Below are 22,640 nucleotides of genomic sequence, written 5' to 3' on the forward strand. Positions count from 1 at the left end.
TCATTTTGTTCCCCATTTCTATGTCTTATACTGAAATTAAGTGCACTTTAAATCATGTGTAATCACAGCAACTTAATGTCACAAATGTGAACTGATGAGAGTTTCATTTGAACAAACTGTTTGATCGTTACAAACATCTGTTACTGAGCTGCAGTGACACAAATGCACATAGATAATATGAGCCTTTAATCCCAATGACATGTGCTTTAGGCGCAGGTTTAATGACAGAAACCTTAAAAGTCTGTCAAACAGGACTGATGGATCAGATCTAATGTGGGAGTGTCGGTCCCATGTGGTTGAAACCTGGTTCACATTTCTACATTAATCCACAACTAAAGTACATAAAATTCACAACATTCAGGAACAAAGTGAAGCCAGTTAACATTTCTGTATAAAAAGGTATTATTATGGAAGATCTGATGAAAATGATAACAGCATTTATACAGACAGCTTCAGCCCAGATAATCAAAGTGTCAAACTGGATACTGACACAAAGTCAGTCAGGTGGATTTATGAAATATGCAGCTATGAGCAAGAGAAAGTGAAAGCACAGACAGCAGATCTCTGTTTAAGAACAGGTGGCTGTGGGTGTGGTATATCCACAGCGAGGGGAGAGGTGAGCTGCTGCACCCACGTAAAAACAGCCAGGGAGGACCAGGCAATAAATCAAACATACCCAACGACCCCCCAGGATAAAAAGAGGAAAGGGCTTCACATAAACATGAAGGTCTGAAAGAAATCTGAGTGTTTCGCACATAAAAGCAGCCACTTTCAGGCAGTGTTACAAGTCAAACACATCTTTCACCTGTTGTCTGTCTTCATAAACAACTAATAACTGAAGAGAGAACGCCTGAAAGTCTTTGGAGCTTTTTTTCTTTACACTGTTTTAGAAATGCAGTTGTTGACCTTTAAATTTCTCATCAAGGAAACATTCTGCTCGCTCTCGCTCACTAACTTATCCTGGTGCTTTCTGGTTGAGCAGGTTTTATCTTTCCGAGCCTCAAGGACAAACCACATGCACTAAAACGCCTATTCCTGCCAAGAGAACTATAAGCTTTGAAGGGTGAGTCGTGTTTTTGTGAGACGTCCAAATTAAGGCCCTAAAGTTGAACTAAACCAGCGACAGGCGAGGTGGGAAACCTCGGGTCACATTCATGTGGATGTTACAGGGAAAAACGTTTCAGAAGAGTTCACATAGAAACCAGCCTTGGCTTCAGGCTCCAAATCCATCAGAGTCAAGTTTTAATTAGGATTATTGTGTTTCCGTACTTAGGACAAAGGTTCATCTTTCAGTTCATACTCTAAAAGGATCCCACCTTATCTCTGTCAGCATAAACCACAGAAATATCAGTGTTGCATAACGCTCGCATAATAAAAACATTCAGCCTATTTTGGCTAAGACTCAGATCAGTGAATGTGACACACCCATTTACTGACACCAAGAGAAAGAGATCCTGGTTGACCGGATGGCAGTTCCAAGCTGCAACTTGATCTGGAAGCAGTGAAACCCTGAGAATCTGGTAAGTACAACCAAGAAAAAGAATAATAACAGAGAATATCTGTGTATACGTAGTGTGCGACTGTAACTCCATTAATTATACTAATCATTTAATTTATTCACTCGTCTTCTGTTCACTCCTGGCTTTTAAAAACTAATTTATGTCCTTTTGATCAATTTAAGATGAAGTTCTTATCAACAACAATAGATCAGCTCCACACTACATTAGCAGAATGAGTAGAAAGCTCAGTGTGTCAACATCCTGCCGTGAAAAAGCTTTAGCAGTTGGCACTTTTTTAAACTTGCATTACATTAAGCGCAGTCTCACTTTTATCCATTTATTGTGACTGGTTTCTACATTATATTTTAGTTTTACATTTAAGCTCAGTTTATAAACTGAATTATATGTGATCACAAAAACTGCACGTTCACAGAATGCGTGTGTGTGTGTGTGTGTGTGTGTGCACTGAGCCTGAGACTTTAGTGAAAATGGGCCATAAAGGGACAAGCACCTCCCCTCTCTACAGGGCAAATGGGCCATCGCCTGAACGACCTGTTGTCTGACAGCAGAAGATTAATTTGTTCTGTTTTATTGTTCAGACCCTGCTGCATATCTGCTGTGTCTGTCACTTATTTGTGAAGGCTGTGGTAAACGCCTCCTTCACTGTGAATTTCCCCACATTTCTGAGAGGACTCATCATCACAGAATCTCAAATTCATATTACAAAGTTCGGGGGGAACTCCAACCTAACATGTTTCACACTGGATTCTTTTTATATATTATATATACAACTTATCGCCGGGCAGCTTCCTCTCTTCTCGAGGCCCTTACCCTGCTCCTCTCCCCCTCCCCTCGGTCTCCTCTGCCCTAGCCTTTGAAACGTGGATCACATTCGTTCCAAAATGTTCCAATTAAAATCAGTAGGAGAATAAGCAGTTGTGTTTCGTGTTATTATTGTTCAATTTTAACGATACAGAACTGCTCGGAAAAGAAACTGCCTATGAGCCAACTACCGGAGGGTTCACTCAGCAGTACGTGAGTTTGCATGCGCGGCTACTTCCGAAACACAGCGGTTGCTATGGGGATTTGATTTAATGTAAATTACTTTTACCCCTGCCAGTAGGCCTATTAAGAGGTGCGGGAAATTCAGGTAGGACTGTGTGCTTGATTACAAATAGTGGTACACACACACACACACAAAGTTTGAAAAGCCCTGTCGTACAGTATCTCATCTTCTGCAACAGGAGACAATCTGTCTCCAACCTCACCTGCACCTGCTTACCTTTAGCTTGACAACACAGCTGAGTTTTCATAGGACAGCCTGGTTCGCACTCTGTGTAAAACATGGAGCCTCCAGGCATACACAGTCTGCTGTGCACCAGACTTTTGTCTGTGTTCATATCAATCAAATCTGCGTGTGTTACGATGAGATGCTGCAGCCGACTACAGAGTGTGAGGTTAGGACCTGCTACGACAGATTTTTGTCTTCATGCAGCGTTTCTGTGCATTAGACTATGTTGGCTGAAAATGATCAAATGGTGTCTTTGTAAATGTGTGGTGAATTTCCTGAATTATAAATTAACACATGCAAGATAATGTGAAATTCAGTGACTTAATGCTGATATTTAAGCCCTGAGTAATGCTGAAAACACAATTATCTCTCTGTGTCTGTATGACTGTAAAAGGTTTTTACACCTCACACTGAGTGATGAACTGAAGCAATGTTTAAAAAGAGGCATAAGAAAGAGGAAGAGCTCTGAGCAGATGCTTTCACCCACTGTTTACACGTGTGTAGATTTATCTGTAAATATGTAGATTTATCTGAAAACATGTACATCTTTCCGGTTACAAAACTAGATTTAAGTAGGAAATTGTAAAGAAGGATTTATGATACGATGACACATAAACAGGAAGTAAAAGTGATGACTGTGATCTGTTTATGATTATCATTCAAAATGTGTTTTCATTTATTTTTGTTTTTCTTGCTGTTGTATAAATCCTGACTTAATATTATCGTGAACACAGCATTATTAATGCATCTTCTAAACTACATCAGAATTTATCTTAATAAATCAATAAGCCTGTGATCAAAATACCACAAATAACAAAAACTACACAGAACTGAGTGGATTTAAAGTACACGTAAATTTCTGAAGATGAAAGTTAAAAGGAAAATCTAAACAATCCAGAGCAGGACGCACTGTTAATGTAGAAAATAAAAGTGTTTTCATGCATCACATCTTTGGTTTGTTCTTATTTAGTTGTGTTGTGTTTCATTTAACAGACTCCAACAGCTGAAGCTTCTGATGAGCTGTAAATATGGCAGTGAGAGCGAGAGCAGCACATGGTGAGTAAACTTTAAATGTTTGTCAGATGTTGAAACACAACGGACAACAAAACTCTTAGACACCTGAACTACACAAATACTTTTCATAGTATAAAGCCATGTACCTGCAGTGGAGTTCATTCAAGCTATAGTTTGTAAAACTTTTTGACCAACGACCTAAGTGACGACGTCACTTAAAAGAATAAGTGGGCATCACTGTGATAAAGTTGGACTGAACATGTGAAAACAAAGCTAAATCCTGGATGTATCCTATGGCCAGCCAAGGGCAAAGCAAAGACAAAAGTGGTAATGATGTAACTGGAATGATAGCGATGGTAAATGCTAACGCTGTTTGATTTCCCCCGCAGCATCTGGACTCAGAATAGTGCTGTTTGGAAACAATCAAAATGATAAGACATCTCTAAGTAACCTCATAACTGGAAAAAAGGATTATTCTTTTCTAAAAAAGAAACATCTACCTGAGGCTGAAGGAGTGTGGAAGAAAATACCTGTTAAAGTAGTAAAAACGCCGGACGTCTTCAGTCTGCCTGCAGATAAACTGAGACATGAAATGAAGAGATGTGTGATGCTGTCCCAGCCCGGACCAAACGTTCTGCTGCTGTCAGTGAAGCCCTCTGACTTCACTGAGGACAATAGAAAAAGACTAAACTTTATCCTGAGTTTGTTTGGTGAGGATGCGTTTAAGTACTCAATAGTTGTTGTAACACAGGATGATGAGAGAAGTAATCCAGCTGTGGCTCACATCATCCAGGACTGCAGGCTAAAGGAGCACCGACTTTACTTGGACACGAAACAGAACCCTGACAGTGATCTTGAAGCACTGATGGAAAAGATGAATAAAATAGTGATCGACAACAGGGGACGATATCTAAGCTACACAGAAAGGGAGGATCCCAGGGACGCATCTGTACGTGCAGAATCGAAACCTCCTCTGAACCTGGTGTTGTGTGGGAGATTCAAAGTTGGCAAAACTTCAGCAGTTAACGCCATTCTGGGACAAACCATATCTGACCTGCCTGCTGACTCGTCAGAATGTGTGAAGTATAAAGCAGAGGTGTCCGGGCGGAGGGTTTCTGTGGTGGAGCTGCCTGCTTTGTATGGGAAACCTCAAGAGGTGGCGATGAAGGAATCATTCAAGTGTGTCTCCGCCTGCGATCCAGAGGGCGTTCACGCCTTCATCCTGGTCCTACCTTTGGATCCTCCCACTAATGAAGACAAGGAAGAGCTAGAAATCATCAAAAATTCATTTGGCTCTCAAGTGAGTGACCTCATCATGATTCTTTTTAGTGTGGAGTCAGACCCAGAAACACATCATCATGCTGTGCACTTTGTACAGACAGACCACGAGATCCAAAAGCTCTGTCAGAGGTTTAATGGTCGATATGTTGTGTTCAACATTAATGACAGCCAGCAGATCCATCAGTTACTGGAGGCTGTGGATGAGATGTGGGCTGGAGGATCCAAAGGCTTCACAAAGGAAATGATAGCAAAGCCTCCGAAAAGTAACATTTTAAGACGTAAAAATGAACTGAAGATACCAGATTACCAAAAAACGAGCCAGGAGAGTCTCAGGATGGTGTTGATCGGGAAGACTGGCAGCGGGAAAAGTGCCACTGCAAACACTATCCTGGGCAGAGACTGCTTCAGTTCAAAAGCCAGCTTAAAGTCTGTGACCAAGCTGTGCGAGAAGGAGGAGGGATGCATTGATGGGCGGCTCATCACGGTGGTGGACACACCCGGCTTGTTCGACACCACTCTGTGCAACGAGGAAGTTCAACAGGAGCTCATGAAGTGCATCAGCATGTTGGCTCCTGGACCTCACGTCTTCCTACTTGTGATTCAGATCGGTCGCTTTACAACGGAAGAGAAACAATCTGTGGAGCTGATGAAGAAGTTCTTTGGAAAGAAATCAGAGGATTTCCTCGTCATTATTTTCACCAGAGGAGATGCTCTCGGAAATCAGAACATTGACAGTTACATTGAGGAAGACAGTGACGGCTTTGTCAAAAATATGATTGCTAAATGTAAAGGGAGATACCAAGTCTTCGATAACACTGATAACAAAAATCAGTCTCAAGTCAAAGAGCTGCTGGAAAAGGTTGAGAAAATGGTGAAAAAAAATGGTGGTGGCTACTACACCTCGGGGATGTTTGAAGACGCGGAAGCAGCCATTCAAAAGGAGATGAAGAGGATAATGAAGAAGAAAGATGAAGAGTTACAGAAACTGAAGAGGGAAGCTGAAAGAGATTATGAAGAAAAACTTCAAATCAAAATGCAAAAAATTGAAGAAGAAAGAGCAAAAAGAGAGAAATCCCTGAAAGAAAAGGAGGAACGTCTCAACAGAGAGGAGGAGAGGAGGAAAATGACTGAGAGGAAAAGAGCACAAGAGCAAAGGGAGAGGAAAGCTGAAGAGGAAACTGAGCGAAAGCAGTGGGAAGAAAAAGTGAAGAACCTTAAATCTCCATCAGAAAATAAATTGATTGAGAGGAAGTTGATGCAGAGCAGAGAGGAAATCCAAAAAGAACGAGACGCTTGGGAGAGAGAACGAAGAGAATGGTGGGAGAAACAGCGTCGGGAAGATGTGCAGAGACAAGAGGAGGAACGTGCACGACTGAGAAAACTCAGAGAAGAGTACGACCGGGACAGAAACGAGTACGAATACAGAAGGAGAGTGGAAGACCGAAACAGGAGAGAGCAGGAGGAAAAAGAATGGAAAGACTTAGAAGAAAACTTTATGAGGCGAGTGGAGACCATGCAGAGGAAAAATGAAGAAGAGGCCCGAAAGCAAGCTGAACAGTTCAATGAATTTAGAAACAGGTACAAAACGGACCTCACAGTTCTGGTGGGCAAGCATCAAAAGGAAGTGGAGGACATGAGGCAAAAGCACAAACAAACTAAAGACTTCATGGTCAAACGGCTGTGCACGAACAAGATGTACGAGAAAGACTTTGATGAGCTGAGAAGAAGGCAAGAAAAAGAAATGAATGAGCTGAAGTTTAAACCCAACAATAAAAATCAGATGGATGAACTGAAGAATCAACACCAGGACGAGATAACCGAATGGATACAGGTGCACGTGATGAAAGCCTCAGACAACAAATCCTGTTGCATTTTATGAACGTTTCTCATTTCATCTGAAAAGCATTCAGATGCATTTGCAAACAAAGTTTCTGGTTTTAACTCGAAATGATACGATATAATATATGATAAAAAAAATATCAACTTTAATGCAACATTTGTTTTGTTTTTTTCAATCTTTAATGCACTGAAAATGAATTGTTTTTTTTGTTTTTGTTTTTTTATAAATGAAGCAGCAAACTCCTACTTTATTCTATGTAAAAAAAAAAAGCACCTGTGTGAAATTTAGTGTCATGTCATCTCAGTATATGTACACCTGCTCTGAAAGGCCCCACCAGGAATAAAGAGGCACCACCATGCATGAAGACCAAGGAGCTCTCTAAACAGGTCAGAGAAAGTTGTGGAGAAGTTCAAATCAGGGTTGGTTTTTAAAAGAAATCAGAAAATCCCACAGAGCTCCATTCAATCCAACAGCACAAAATGGAAAGAATATAGCGCCCCTACAAACCTGACCAGAGAGAGAACCAAAACTGAGACTGAGAGGCAAAAAAGAGACCAAAGATAACCCTGAAGGAGCTGGAAAGCTCCTCAGAGGAGAGCTGCATCTGTCCAAAGGACTACTGTAAGCTGCACACTCCACAGATCTGAGCTTTAATGAAGAGATGCCAGAAAAACGCACCAAAAAGAATCACCAAAACTCATGTGGGAGACTCCCCACTCTATATCTCTGCTCAGCTGTAAGACAGAGACTGCAGACAGAGCGGTAACAGTAAAGGAGGATCACAGAGCTGGTTAACAACAGATGCTGTAATCCTGGACGTGTCACTGAGAAGGAGCGTCTCTGCACCCCCAGATGTTGAACTGCTGGCTCTGAGTTTCTGTCCATGTTATCTACTGAGAGTTCACCTGAGTTACCTGCTGACGCTGTGTGTGACATCATCAGCTAAGTTATTGCTAAGCTACAAAAACAACACCCCAACCCACCGATAGAGACCTCTGAAGATTTCTACCACACCTTCCTCTCTGCTACACTTCAACTTTCTACATGTTTGTCAACTGATTTATGTTTAATTTGGTAATATTTCTATAACAATGGAATATCTTTAATAATAACTAATTCTGCAGCAACTAATAAAGTATTATTGAATTTGAATTTAATTGAATTGAATATGAATAAGAGATTTTTCTGCAGGGGCTCCACATGGTTTCTTAGAAAAATGGCAAAATAAAATTCAGATATAAATACATACCAAAACCTAAAAATCTGATTACAAACCAGATGCTCAACACAGGTTAAAGCGTAGATTTACTAAGTCTGTCAGAAGATCGATGATAATACAGACGCAGGAGCGTGAACTTTGACAAAGGCTGACACTGAGATTAGATTGATATCTATCGTTACTAAGGCAAAATTTCCTCATACCTGAATGTAAAAAAAACAAACCAGTTTAACTACTAACACAAACACTTCTTCCACTGAGGCGAGTACAACAGCTCCAGATATACTCTGACAAATGCTTTTTTATTCTGTGGATAAACCATCAACATTTTGATGAGTCATAAAAAACTGAGTGTGGCTGTAGCTCACGAGGTAGAGCTCCCAGACTTCAATGCAATGATTGCTGGTTTGAGCCCATCTGAGTATACGTTGAAGTGTCTTTGGGGAACTGACTGAACCTCCTGGTGTGTTCCACACTTCTAAGTTTCTTTGGAAAAAAGCATCTACTAAATTACTTTAACGTAATATATCCATCATGATGAGCTAGTTCTGCTCACGAATGAGCATAACTTCAGACGTATGAATGTTGCAATTCACACGTCTGAAAGGAACTTTGAATGGATAATCAATTCTGACGCTAAGAAAGTAAGTCAATCAAATTACAACGTTCCCACCCCGATTATAATATTTAGGCAGTCTGCTACCAAGATAAACTAAATGAACCCGGGATATAAACCGTGGTCTAAACCGTCAACCTGACAGGCTTTTTATGACCAACAACTGACATTAAAGCGTCCACACGTCTGATACAAAAGGACTTTCATCATTTATATTAGGGATGCACCGAATAGAAAATTTGTGGCCGAAGCCGAATAAAAATCAAACGAATACCGAATAATACAGAATGTGGTATTTTTATTTTTTTTCCCACAGCCTACTTAAGATACAGAACCAAGCAGAGGTTTGGACACACCGGCTGCTTTAAAAACACCAATAACCAGGTGGTTCTATTTAAATACTATTTAATATATTATAAAATTTTACAGAACCTAGAGACGGGGATGTTTCTTTCCTTTCAGAGAGGATATAAACTACACTTTACTGGCAAAAGTTAGTGGCCATTAGACAGGCATAAATGAGGAATTACAGCTTGAATATTGCGTACATTCCTCTTTACCTTTGCTGTTATAAACATGAACATAGAGGGAATAGAAACCTCAAAGTTAAGTTACTTGCAGTGTCAGTCGTCTCCTGTCACCACCCCGCCCTCCCCTGCCTCCAGGCACAGCAAGTCTTATCTAAATGTGGCCTAACAGAGTCATTTGAAATGCACCCTTGTGCACGTATGCAAACAGTCAACTCTAACAGTGATGAGAGCCCTGATAAGTCATGTCAGTGGGACAAGTAAGACAATGGGGAGCCCAATAATTACTCCTAACTACATTAAACACATCCCCACCCTAACACTACACTAACCAACGGCTGACTTACCTCGTCTTTCCTGTCAGGTTATATAAATATTGTCTGCAGGAGTCTTTATGCTGAGTTGCCAATGAACATTAAGAATGCAGAGAATTTAAATGCAAGGCTACAATCAACCAATCATTGTCGTCATACCCGTATGAGGGCACCACCCTGAGTCTGATACAAAAGGTGGTCTCAGGTGAGCTGATTCAGTCTGCTGCTGAGTTGCTGTTAGAAGCACCGAGGAAGACTTTAAGACAAAGGACCACCTGGTGAGTAAATGCAACAGAAAGTAAATGCTGCCAATGTTTTGACTCTACAGAAGACTAAATCTTTAAATGCATTCATTTGTTATTTTTTACCATCAGATGAGAGATGAGTGCAGCCTGTTGATCTGATACAAAAGAACAGCTTTTAATCATCAGAGTAAGTTACAGACACAATGTTTACTGCACTAAGAATTCAACACTGAAAGTAACTATTTGATTGATAAGTCACTTTTAAAATGTTGTAATGTTGTAATGCCTTATGTAAATTTACATTCAGTCATATAGAAAACATAATAGTTTAGTGGCTTAAAAACTAGAATCGTGCTGACTGCTTTAAATATTTTAATTTGAAATGAACTCCTTACCCACAGCCTTTCATGTGCACTTCTGTAATTATATTATAGTTAACTGGTTAATTTACACTTATAATTACACGATCAAAGTTTCTTTTTTCGACTTTAGATCGACTTTAAAAACAAATAACTGACAGAGAACAAACTTTAAAAAACAACATAAGAACATTGATAGATGTGGAAAACCTGAAATATTTAAATCTGATAAATTTATCAAATTCTTCATTTTCCTCTGTTGGAGCCACCGTAACCAAGGACGATAAGTTTTAGAGGATTACGTTCTTAAACTTATTTTGACCTTTTATCATCGATAATAAGAAGAGTTCTTTACATTTCTGTGTCTTACGTTCAAAGTTAGCTTAAGTTGGGGAATGCGAACTCCAGCTGAATCAGAAGATGCAGACCAACCAGTTTCCAGAGTTGATGAAAGATTGAATCAGCTCTGCTGTCTGATCCATCCTGTCAAACCACATTCCTTCCAAAGAAATGAAAGTAAAGAACTGACAACAAATTAAACACCAGAGAAAAACATACTGAGAAAAAGACAATAAAAGTCTCCTGAAATTATAATTTTTCATCTTCTGAAAATCTTTGACTTAAACATGCATTCAGTTATCAAACAGAATCAACTAATCTGTGTATTTGTGTGTATCAAAATTATCAAATTATTCATATCAATGGAATGTTATTCTAAGAATTGAGTCATTATTTAATATTGACCTGAATGACATTTGACACAAGCTTTGATAAAATATTGTTTCCTCTCAGCATGCCTCCCAGAGATAAGCATCTCTTACTTATTATTTGAATTCTTCTTCTTACTAAACATGATAAACTTACTCTCTTTGTACACTTTGATGTAGCATAATGGTTAAACTCATTAAAATAAGCAGATTTTGCATTTTCACTGATTTATTTGCTGTATATGAAGAAATTTGATCATTTTCTGATATCAATTTTAATCTAATGATATATTTGTGTTTCCAACAATCCAACAGACGACTGATTTATCTCGCTGCTCTGTGATAAGATCTCACCAAACTGACATTATGGCAACATCACGACCACACGGTGAGTCTGACATCAGGAGTTTCCAGTTTGATGGCAAGAATCAGATCACAGAGATAAGGAAGATAAAATTGTACTGAGAACAAGAACAAAAATGAGTTTCTCTGTTAGTGAAATAAATCTACTTTTATTGGATGAATGGACACATATTTATTAAAGGTGACATATTATGGTTTTTTTTTTACAGTTTGGCACCATTTGCTGAGGTCTTATTGAGACATGAGACAGACTTTGGTCAAAATACCTGTTTTAACACCTCTTTGTTAAAACTTTGTTTTCAGGGTGGAAACTTAGCAAGTTATAAACTCCACCATTTTATCAACTAGAAAGCCTCAGCTAACAAAGTAATGTGGGAACAATAATGTTCACCTTTCAGACAGTAACAGCAATAACTCCTTAGAAGTTGGTGTACGTCATCTTCATTAGCTAAGCTGTTAGCGTTAGCTGCTAGCGTTAGCTGCTGCTAAAGGAAGAAATAAATCAATGAATAAACCATGAGGAGTTATTTCTCAGATGCTTCCATTTCCCTGCTCTGAAGTTCAGGCTCTGAGAGCTGGAACTGATCCTCTTTGTGGCTCAGTTTCTTCAGTCCAGCGTTGAACTGGACCAAGTTGTTAAAAGAGTGGGATGAAAAGTGTTTGCTGCACATTCACAGTCTTTAGCTAACTCTGCTGGAACATTAGCCTCAGATATAGTTTATCCACTGGGCTCTGATATCCTCTGAGGCTTCTGCTGGATGGAAGATGCATGCTCCTCAGTACAGCTGACAGCAGAACATTTCCACCAAAGCTGGCATCATCCGTTCAGCAGGGTGGATGTGAGTGGGCGGGGCTTAGAAGAGGAGGTGGAGTCAGTTTGAGGAGTGACATACTTTTTAAATGAAAATAAGAACGTCTCGTTAAACTTTCAAACAAAGGGGAAGTCTTACATTTGCTGGCGACTTCAGACACCCTAATATATGCTCCCAGGAATAGGAAGAAGGGACTTTTACACAATATGTCACCTTTTAAATCCCTGTTGTTTGATTTTGTTGCAGGAAACAACCTGATAATTAATTAAATCTACAGCCAATTGAGCTTAAATTAGAAGTGTATTAACTTGAATTTTATGCATGATGTTGTGACATATATAGACAGAATATTAAAACTAATTTTACTAAAATTGCTTTTCTGTTGTTGTCTTACAGGATATGACTTCCGCGTTGTGTTGTTGGGAAAGAGTCAGAATAAAAAGTCCATATTAACCAACTTCATCACAGGGAAGAAAGATTCCCTTTTTTCCAAATTGTCTCTACACTCTACAGTTTGTCGAGGAATGAGTTTGAAAACAAATCTAACAGTAGTGAACACATCAGACGTCTTCAGTCTCCCTGATGTCAAAGTGAAACATGAAATGAGGAAATGCGTGGCTCTTTGCCCCCCAGGACCAAATGTTCTGCTGCTCTTAGTGAAGCCTTCAGATTTCACTGAACACGACAGAAACAAATTAAAGTTCATCCTGAGTTTCTTTGGTCAAGATGCATTCAAACATGCAGTTGTCATCCTGACACATACTGAGGAGCGAAAGACTTCAGCTGTGGAGAAACTCATCCAAGACTGTGGAAAAAGGCAGCAGAAAATCAACTTGGAAATACTGACAGACCGTGATCTTCAAGAACTCATCGAGAACATGCAAAATGTACTGAGTGACAACAAAAGAGGCCATCTGAACTTTTCCCAAGGTGCCAACCCCATGACAGCATCTGTAACCTTCAAACCTCCTCTCAACTTAGTGCTGTGTGGGAGACATGGAATCTGGAAGACTTCAGCAGCCAACGCCATCGTGGGAAATCACAGGTACAGTGAGCATGTGAAGTCTGAGACTGTTAACAAGGAGGGAGAGGTGGATGGACGATTGGTGTCCCTGATTGAGATGCCTGCCTTGTATGGAAAACCTCCAGAAGCAGTAAAAAAGGACTCAAATAGGTGTATGTCCCTCTGGAGCCCTGAAGGTGTCCACGCCTTTATCCTGGTCCAACCTGTGGGGCCCTTCAGTGAGGAAGATGAGAAAGAAATGGAGATCATCCAAGACACGTTCAGCTCTAAAGTCACTGATTTCACCATGATTCTGTTCACAGTCGAGTCAGATCCCACTGATCCAGATGTTGTTGACTTTGTCACAAAAAACAAGAACATCCAGGAGCTCTGTCAGAGCTGCGGAGGACGTTACATCATCTTCAACATCAAAGACAAGCAGCAGGTCCCTGACCTGTTGCAGACCGTGGAACAGATGACCGAGATGGGATCTCGATGCTTCACAAGACAAATGACCGTAAAACCACGACAAAAAAAGATTATAAAACTAGAGAGTAAACAGAAACCAGCAGAATGTAGAAGCCTTGTCAGAGAGCCTCTAAGGATGGTCATGATCGGAAAGACCGGCTGTGGGAAGAGCGCAACTGGAAACACCATTCTGAGCAAAAAATGCTTCCATTCAAAAACCAGCATGGAGTCAGTGACGTCGGTCTGCCAGAAAGAAACAGGAGTCATTAATGGGCGTCCCGTTGCTGTGGTCGACACGCCTGGTTTATACGACACGAAGCTGTCCAATGATGAAGTGAAGCAGGAGCTGGTCAAATGCATCAGCCTACTGGCTCCTGGACCTCATGTCTTCTTATTGGTGGTGCAGATCGGTCGCTTCACACAAGAGGAAAAACAAACCGTGGAGCTCATCAAAGAGTTTTTTGGGAAGAAGTCAGAAGACTTCATCATTGTTGTTTTCACCAGAGGAGATGAACTTGAAGGTCAAACTAAGGAGAGTTACATGGAAGAAGTCAGCGATGACTTTGTCAAAAAGCTGCTCGATGACTGTGGAGGAAGATACCAAGTCTTCAATAACAAAGATCCAGAGAATCGCACACAAGTCACAGAACTACTGAACAAAGTGAACTCTATGGGGAAGAAAAACGGTGGCAGCTGCTACACTACAGCGATGTTCCAAGAAGCTGAGGCAGCCATTCAAAAGGAAGTGAAGAGGATCCTGGAAGAGAAGGAAGAAGAGATGCAAAGAGAGAAGGAAGAACTGCAGAGACAATGTGATGAAGAAGTTCAAGAAAAGAAGAAGAAAATTGAGCAAGAGAGAGCAGAAAAACGCATATCACTCATACAAAAGGAGGAGTACATCAACCAAGAAGAGGAGAAAAAGAAGAAAGAGGAGGAAAAGAGAGAAAAAGAGGACAAGGATCGAAAAACATACGAAGAACAACTGCGGCACCAATGGGAACAAAAGTTTGAAGCTCTGGAGAAGAAAATAAAAGCTGAATGTGACAAAAATACGGCTGCTGACAGAAATCTGATGGTGCACAGAGAGGAGATGAAAAAGGAACAAGAGGCTTGGGAGAAAGAACGTAAAAAATGGTGGGATAAAAGACGTGAAGAAGAACAGAAGAGAAAAGAGGGGGAGAAAGCTCAGCTTCAAAAGCTCAGAGAAGAATATGAGCAGGAAAGAGGAGAATATGAAAGCAAGAGAAAAGAAGAAGATCTGATCAGAAGAGAACAAGAGGAGAAAGAATGGAGAGAGGCACAGAACAAGTATGAGAAAAAAGTAGAGGAAATGAAGAGGAAAACTGAAGAAGAGGCCAGAAAGCAAGCTGAAGAATTCAACGAGTTCAGACAGAAATATTCTGTAGACTTTGCTGCTCTTACGGCTAAACATGACAAGGAAATGGAGGACATGAGGGAAAAGCAACAGAAGAAGAACGAGCTCCTGCTTAAAAACCTCCTCCAGAACAAAGCGTACAAGAGAGATTTTGACAGACTGCAGGAAAAACAAGAAGAAGAGATGAATGAGCTCAAAGAGAATCTTTCTGAAGAGAACGCAGAAGAAAAAATAAATGAGCTGCAGATCCAACACGAAGACAAAGTCACTGAGTGGATAGAACAATACGCACAGAAAGCTTCAGAGGAGAAGTCTTGCACCGTTTTATGAGACGTTTCCTTTACCTGAAGTTCAAAGAGCAGAAAGATCTCAGGTGTGCACTTCTGAGCACTTTTACATTAAAATTACACAACACTTTTTTTCTTGGTCTGCAGAAACAACACAGAACTGCTGTTATCTAGACGTTCAATGTTCTAAAAAAAAACCTACAAAATACAAAAAAAGGCAACAAAAAAAACTTTTATTCAACATGTAATTCATTCATTTTGTTATGAGTTACCATGACAACAGAAGATGACCTAATATATTAAAGAAATATTGAAAATAGTCTCAGACTGCAGTGAATCTCATCAAATGGATTTGCACCTTATGAAATAAATCGTTTTTTTTGTTGTTATTTTTATTATTATTATTTGTAGCACCTCTGTTTTCTAGAAGTTCTGTTTCAGCTGTTTTACTCCTAGTTAAATATTACAATTATTTACTTAATTACTTAATTCTTTTAACAGACAAACATCTTTGGAGAATATTAGCAGTTTACATCACATTATAATAACGTCTACAAGTGTAAAACTGACATATAAATATAATTTGTGTGTAAAATAATCCAGTAAAATGTGTCACATATCAACTGTATACTCATTAAAACTAATGAAGAAGAAGAATTTCCATTTTTGAGATTAATAAAATACTATTCTATTCAAACCAATAAAATGTTGTTTCTTTTCTTTCTTCTCATGACTGTATCGGTTATATATCGGTTATATTTTCACACACACACACCATGACTTTAAGTCTTTAATCAAACACCATCTAAATTCCATTTTATGACCATTTTAATGTGTCAAAACAAATCTGATGTCGGGAAATTCCTTTGAACAAAATATCTTATATTTTCAAGAAACTTGAACCATGTTCAATATGAAAAGTCTTTTTCTAGATGTTTTCAGTGTCTTCACAAAAGGGAGCAGAAGCAGCAGTGAACCGGTTTGTAATCAGAGACGACAAAGAAGTTCCCTTTAAAAAGCCGAGGCTCTGCAGCATCCACCGTGTGTCTCAAAGCTGATCTTTGAGGGGGTGCCTTGGTATTTTCAGATATCTTGTGCCACTCTCCTCCTCTTCAAACAGAGAACTTTAAGTTCAGTCATCGTTAGACATTGTTAGGATATCTCTGTCTAAATTATGGAAACACAATTAACTCCACTCTGAGGAGGCAGCCACAACAAACAAACCATGATTCAACTTAAGAAACATGTACCTGGGAAATTGTAAGAGTGAAATAACTAACATGGCGTGCTCCATGTATAAAGATGTACATGAATTACAATGAAATGAATAAGGTTGATTAAATTTATAAAATGTAATCAATCAGAAACAACTCGCCTTTATATTCAATGAAAAGATTTAAAGTTCAGTGGCTTGTAGCACAGTGGTTCACTGCATTAAATCACAACTAACAGACATAACTGCGCCCTCTGATAGCTCCTTGACTCTGATTCAAACTGATGGGGGGGGGGGGGTAAGAGTCCCTGCACTTGGTCAGTGTAACACCATCCAAAGATGCTGCAACAGAGCTGTTTCAGCAGGCTCAGACTTTTTAAACCAAGTCAGACGTCTCAATAAGACCTCAGAAAATTGTGTGAATAAAGTGCATCATGAGTGCTGCGGCCGTACGACAGATTTCCAACAGCAGCATTGCAAGAAATGTGAAGATATGCAAAGAAAAAAAGATCTTAAAATAAAGCATCTAAAACAAGATCACTTTGCTGAAATAATGCAGCTGCATTACAACCACAATGACACGATGAGACGTCTGAAGCTAAATCAGGATGAAAAAGTAAAGACTCTGAAACAGGAGCATCGAAGGAGAATAACAGATCTTCAGCAGGAACATAATGCAGCCATACTGGATGTGAGGCCAGAGCGCGATGATCACACAGCAGAAGTTATTCACGAGAATGACAAGAAAATGACGAATCTAAAGGAAGACCACGTCAGGGAGATAACCAATCTGAAGCAAGAGAAAGAAAACAAAATAACAGGTCTGCAGCAAGAGAGCGACAAGAAATCACAATCTGTGACCCATGAACACGGCATCAAAATGACAGATTTAAAACAAAAATATAAAGATAAGATACAGGAGCTGACACGACAACATGAGGAGAAAATAAAGCATTTGAAACAAGAGCGTGAAGGCAGCGGGAGTTCTCTGAACCTAAATCTGCTAACGGAAACATTCAAGCTGCTGATCGATCGTGGAAACAAACTGCTTAATCTCAGCCAAGAAGGCATCAACAAACTGAACCAAGTGAAGGACTGTGATGACAAAATAACAACCATCATACAGGAGTATGATGAGAAATTAAAGAATAAAGACAGAGTGTGTGAAGACAGAATAAAGAACCTGAAGGGATATAATGAAAAAGAAATTCTGGATATAAAACATAACTATAACCAAAAAACAGAAAATCTGAAGAAAGATCACATTAAGGAAATGAGGGATCTGAGGCAGGAGCAGGAGAGACTAATTAAAGACCTGAAACAGCAGCATGAAGACAGGACAAACGCATTAAAACAAGACAGCAAAGACACAATAAATGAACTGAAACTAAAGCATGTCCAGGAAAAAAAAGATCTGCAGCAGGATCACCACGACAACATGACACAAATGAAGCAAGAGCACCACCAGAGCATGTCTGTTAAAAAGCAAGAGCATGACGAGGAAATACAAGACCTGAAACAGCAGCACGAGGGCAAAACAACTGCACTGAAACAAGAGAAAGAAGCCACGATACAGGACCTGAAGAGACAGCAGGTAAAGGATTTAAAAGATCTGCAGCAGGATCACCACGACAACATGACACGAATGAAGCAAGAACAGGAGGAGAAAAGAAAGAGTCTGAATCTTCAGCATCAGGACAGAATAACCGATGTGGAGCGAGCCAATGAGAACAAACTTCACCTTCTGACACAGCAGCATGAGAACACAGGGAAGAATCTGGAGATAAATCACCGTGTGGAAATAAAAGATCTCAGGCAACTTCACGACAACAAAATAACTCATCTGAGAGAAGAGCACGAACATAAAGTGAAGACTCAACAACAAGATGAAAGAATGAAAGAACATCAGTCCAAACTACAAGATCTGAAAAAACAGCACAACCAGGAAATAAGAGACATGAAGCAGAAGCATGAGGAGAAGCAGCTGAAGACAGATGATGTGTTAAACTGGACTTTAATGTTGGTCTGCTTCTTACTGCCGACATTCATTCAGTGTTTCACATCATCATAAATAATGAAAAAGGATCATTTAAGGTGGAGAGATTATCACCAGAATTAAACTTTAATATGGGAGGTTAGAGGTTTCACACACAATACTGCATTACTGCTTCAGAAATGTTAAAGGATGTTTGAAAATTTATATTTTGTTAGGATCTGATTGCATTAAAATATAAAACCTGAATTCAAGTGGACAGTTAACATGATTATTTTGTTTTATTTTTACTTAAATATCTGAAGCTTTATTAGCTGTTGCTCATTATGTAGATGTGACCTGCTGCTTCTTTACATAAACAAACTCATAAAACTGAATAAAACTCATGGTGAATTCAAGTTTTTTTTTCTTAGGAGGTGGATTATATGACACATCTGGAAAAAATACAACTTTCTGCATTTCATTATGGAGTTAAATTATTTTGGTTGATCTATGAAGTTACTCAACAGTTCTGCCCCCCTTTCATCGTAAAACATCAGAAACTAGCAACCGACAGAGTTGGGAAAACTTTGTTTGTCTGTCCAGGAGCCAACAGAAGAAGAAGAGGAAGCTGCAGCCAATGAACAAACTGACGGCTAACAGCCCCCCCTCACACAGAAACCACGTTCAGCAGCAAAGATACAAACTCACAGAAAAAAAGCCTGAACACGAGTAAATACTGACTGTTTTTGGCCAGTAAAAGACTGAACTCTGATGCAGGAAGAACAACTCTTTATCATTAACGGGGGGGTGCAGCTCATGTTGTAGCCTTCAGAAACAAAAATCTGGATTGTGATCAGAAAACTAATTGGGTAAAATACTACATGGTATTTGGTACACAGTGGAGCATGGTGGTGGCAGCATCGTGCTGTGGGAATGTTTTCCCATCTTCAGTAACTAAGAAAGAGGTCAGAGTTGAGAGAATGATTAATGGTTCAAAGTACTGGTGAAAATTTTAAGAAAAGTCTTATAGAGGTTTGAAACTGCAACAATGACCCTAAGCCGGACACAGAGAAACGTTTAAATGTTTTAGTCCAAGTCCAGACCTCGATCCAACTCAGAATCTGTGGCATGAGTCAAAGGTTTCTGAACACCAGCAGAACCCATCCAACCATTTTAATTTCATGAAGAAGGGCAATGAAATAGGAAAAGGGTCAAGGGGGAGCCACTGTATAATAAACAAAGGCAGTTCTAGACTACATCTACCAATTATAAACCAAACAAAGTGAAGTTTCTTACCTGTACTGTACAACCATCATGTTCTGCTCTCCACAGTGTCTGGCACAGCGGATATACCTCATCCAACTGGATTTACCGGGATCATTTCCATCAATAAAGTGCTGCAACGTTCCCTCGGCATCGTAGATCTGAAACACACACATACCGAGTCAGCCATGAAAGCAGTGCACCTTTTTTACTATTAAGTAAATATTACTTCTATAAAGCACAAGGTGGGCAATGGTTGTTTTATATTCCTTGTTTCTTTCAGCAAGTCCTACATTCATCACCACATTTTTATTCAATTTACCACAGATTATCTGACAAGATAAAGAAGTTTAATATGTTCCTGTCATACAAGCCAGTTCTAATCGGTTATAGTTCTAAACCATTATGTCCTGTTCAGTGGAAAACTACAGAATATGAATACATGATGTCTTAAAACAAAATCAATTGTAACACTATTAGCTATATCCCAACCGTCCAACATAGTTCCAGTCCAACAGAGCCAATACACCCAGCGGATTTATTCAGGAAAACGTCGCCATCTTGTAGTCCAAACCAAGTAAATTAAAAACAAAAAGCGTCGACCAAGAAAAATTTCACCAGACATTATATTTCCTCTGAGTATTTTAAATACTTGAGAAACTGAATAAATGCAAATACAAAACAAATTAAATTGTTCAGTCCTAACGGCGAATCACTCGGTATCACTCCGCCGAACTGAATCACTACAATGAAATTAAAGATTGTATTGTATAAGATCCATAAAAAAGCCCGTAAATAATGGAAAATTAGCTTTATACTAGACTGGTGAAAGGTTTACTGGATGTATTTGTCACAGAAAAGTCCAAACCAATTTACTGTACGTTACTTAAGTTAAATGAGGAAGCCAAGAAATGATTCACCACATTCTGAATTTAACTAGCTTTGGGCTAAGTAACCATTCATTGGAGGGGAAAAAAAGAGTAATCAATTTACAAGTTAAAGTCAACAAATAAGTATTAAAAATAGCTAATGTGTACACAGACTCTTCTTTTAAGAATAACTGTAATTAATTTTACCAAACATGATCTCTTTGAAACTTAAAAAGCTTGGTAAAAAAAGAAGCTAACCAGCTATTAGCTATATCCCAACTGTCAACGGTTTCAGTCCAACGGAGCCGATACACCAGACCGACTTAATCAGGCAAACACCCCCATCTTGTGGTCCAAACTGAGTAAATATAATAAAAAGCGTCAACATGCCGGCCAAATATATTTCACAAGACATTATATTTACTCTGAGTATTATAAATACTTACCAAACAGAGGAAAAGTACAAATTAAATTGTTCGAGTAAATCCTAACAGCTGAAAACGGCGAATCACTCGGTATCACTCCGCCCAACTGAATCACTACAATGAAGTTAAAGATTCTATTGTTTAATATCCATAAATAAGTCCGTAAATAATAGAAAAATAGCTTTATACAAGACTGGTGAAAGGTTTACTGGATGTATTTGTCTCAGAAAAGTTCAAACCAATTTACTGTAGGTTACTTAAGTTAAATGAGGAAGCCAAAAAATGATGCACCACATTCTGAATTTAACTAGCTTTGGGCTAAGTAACCATTAATTGGAGGGGAAAAAAGAGTCGTCAATTTACAAGTTACAGTCAACAAATGAGTATTAAAAATAGCAAACGTTTACACAGACTCCTCTTTTAAGAATAACTGTAATTACTTTTATCAAACATGATCTCTTTGAAACTTAAAAAGCTTGGTAAAAAAGAAGCCAACCAGCTATTAGCTATATCCCAACTGTCAACGGTTTCAGTACAACGGAGCCGATACACCAGACCGACTTAATCAGGCAAACACCGCCATCTTGTGGTCCAAACTGAGTAAATATAATAAAAAGCGTCAACATGCCGGCCAAATATATTTCACAAGACATTATATTTACTCTGAGTATTATAAATACTTACCAAACAGAGGAAAAGTACAAATTAAATTGTTCGAGTAAATCCTAACGGCTGAAAATGGCGAATCACTCGGTATCACTCCGCCGAACTGAATCACCACAATGAAATTAAAGATTGTAACTGTTTAACTAAAGTAGACCTTCCGAAAACCGCTGATTATGCTCACAATCTCTATAAAGATCCATAATTAAGCCTACAATCTTTGAAGAAAAAAAGCTTTATGCGAGACTGATGAAAAGTTTACTGGATGTATTTTTCACAGAAACGTTAAAACCAATTTACTGTAAGTTAAATGAGGAAGCCAAAATTTGACGCAACATATTCTGAATTTAACTAGCTTTGGGCTAAGTAACCATTAATTGTTGGGGAAAAGGAGTCGTTAATAAGTTAAAGTCACCAAATTAAGCATTAAAATAGCCACCGTGTACATACTCAACTTTTATGAATAACTGCAATTACTTGTACCATACACGATCTCTTTGAAACTTAAAAAGCTTGGTAAAATGAAGGCGGTTGCCAGCTATTAGCTGCTATATCCTAACTGTCCAACGGAGCCAATACTCCCGACCGACTTAATCAGGAAACACCGCCATCTTGTGGTCCAAACTGAGTCAATAAACTAATAAAATGCGTCGACATGCCGGCCAAATATTTATATTTACTTAGATTATCTTTAATACTTACCAAACTTAGGAAAAGTACAAATTATAATTAAAATCAGTCTGTATCACTCCGCCTAACTGAATCACCACAATGAAGTAGACCCTCCTTACGTCGCTGATTATGCTCCCCATCTCTATAAAAAATAATAAGCCCACAAAATTAAAATATGTATATATTACTACTACTAGAATGGTGACAGGTCTACTGGACGTATTTGTTAATAATACATTGCCCTATGTGACTGACTGCCATACCAGGCTGCGGCACAACTCCCTATCAAATGTATGTTTTTCATTTATATCTCTATATGCTGGTCACAAGTGGTGGTGGC

At 39.0% G+C, this 22,640-nt stretch overlaps 3 protein-coding genes across 3 annotated transcripts in view; 2 read left to right on the forward strand and 1 right to left on the reverse strand.

Moving 5' to 3' along the window:
- Nucleotides 1-22,640, reverse strand: part of prdm6 (PR domain containing 6) — a 114,908-nt gene that overhangs the window by 44,970 nt on the left and 47,298 nt on the right. Inside the window, exon 5 of the mRNA XM_072387268.1 lies at nucleotides 19,705-19,832. Within this exon, the coding sequence (XP_072243369.1) occupies nucleotides 19,705-19,832 (128 nt within the window). The remainder of the gene's footprint in view (nucleotides 1-19,704; nucleotides 19,833-22,640) is intronic.
- LOC140308986 (uncharacterized) lies at nucleotides 1,444-15,270 on the forward strand. Its single transcript, XM_072386830.1, has 5 exons — nucleotides 1,444-1,520; nucleotides 3,784-3,846; nucleotides 4,194-6,916; nucleotides 9,499-9,547; nucleotides 12,484-15,270. Exons 2-5 carry the CDS (start codon nucleotides 3,819-3,821, stop codon nucleotides 15,261-15,263), a joined length of 5,580 nt encoding a protein of 1,859 aa, XP_072242931.1. The 5' UTR covers nucleotides 1,444-1,520; nucleotides 3,784-3,818; the 3' UTR covers nucleotides 15,264-15,270.
- On the forward strand, nucleotides 16,868-19,065 carry LOC140308987 (uncharacterized). The gene is made up of 2 exons (XM_072386831.1): nucleotides 16,868-18,432; nucleotides 19,012-19,065. The coding sequence occupies exons 1-2, from the start codon at nucleotides 16,927-16,929 to the stop codon at nucleotides 19,063-19,065; spliced, it is 1,560 nt and encodes a 519-aa protein (XP_072242932.1). The 5' UTR covers nucleotides 16,868-16,926.

This window comes from Leuresthes tenuis, unplaced genomic scaffold (genome assembly GCF_036924035.1).
Source record: "Leuresthes tenuis unplaced genomic scaffold, fLeuTen1.0.hap1 SCAF_6, whole genome shotgun sequence".
NCBI lineage: Eukaryota > Metazoa > Chordata > Actinopteri > Atheriniformes > Atherinopsidae > Leuresthes > Leuresthes tenuis.

Bases quoted from the DNA above. Each gene is read 5' to 3' on its own strand.
- LOC140308986 (XM_072386830.1), top strand. From the start codon at position 3,819: ATGGCAGTGAGAGCGAGAGCAGCACATG. The intron at 6,917-9,498 runs GTGCACGTGATG...GTATGCAAACAG, and splicing joins AGATAACCGAATGGATACAG to TCAACTCTAACAGTGATGAG. The intron at 9,548-12,483 runs GTAAGACAATGG...GTTGTCTTACAG, and splicing joins AAGTCATGTCAGTGGGACAA to GATATGACTTCCGCGTTGTG.
- LOC140308987 (XM_072386831.1), top strand. From the start codon at position 16,927: ATGCAAAGAAAAAAAGATCTTAAAATAAAGCATCTAAAACAAGATCAC. The intron at 18,433-19,011 runs GTGTTAAACTGG...TTGTCTGTCCAG, and splicing joins AGCAGCTGAAGACAGATGAT to GAGCCAACAGAAGAAGAAGA.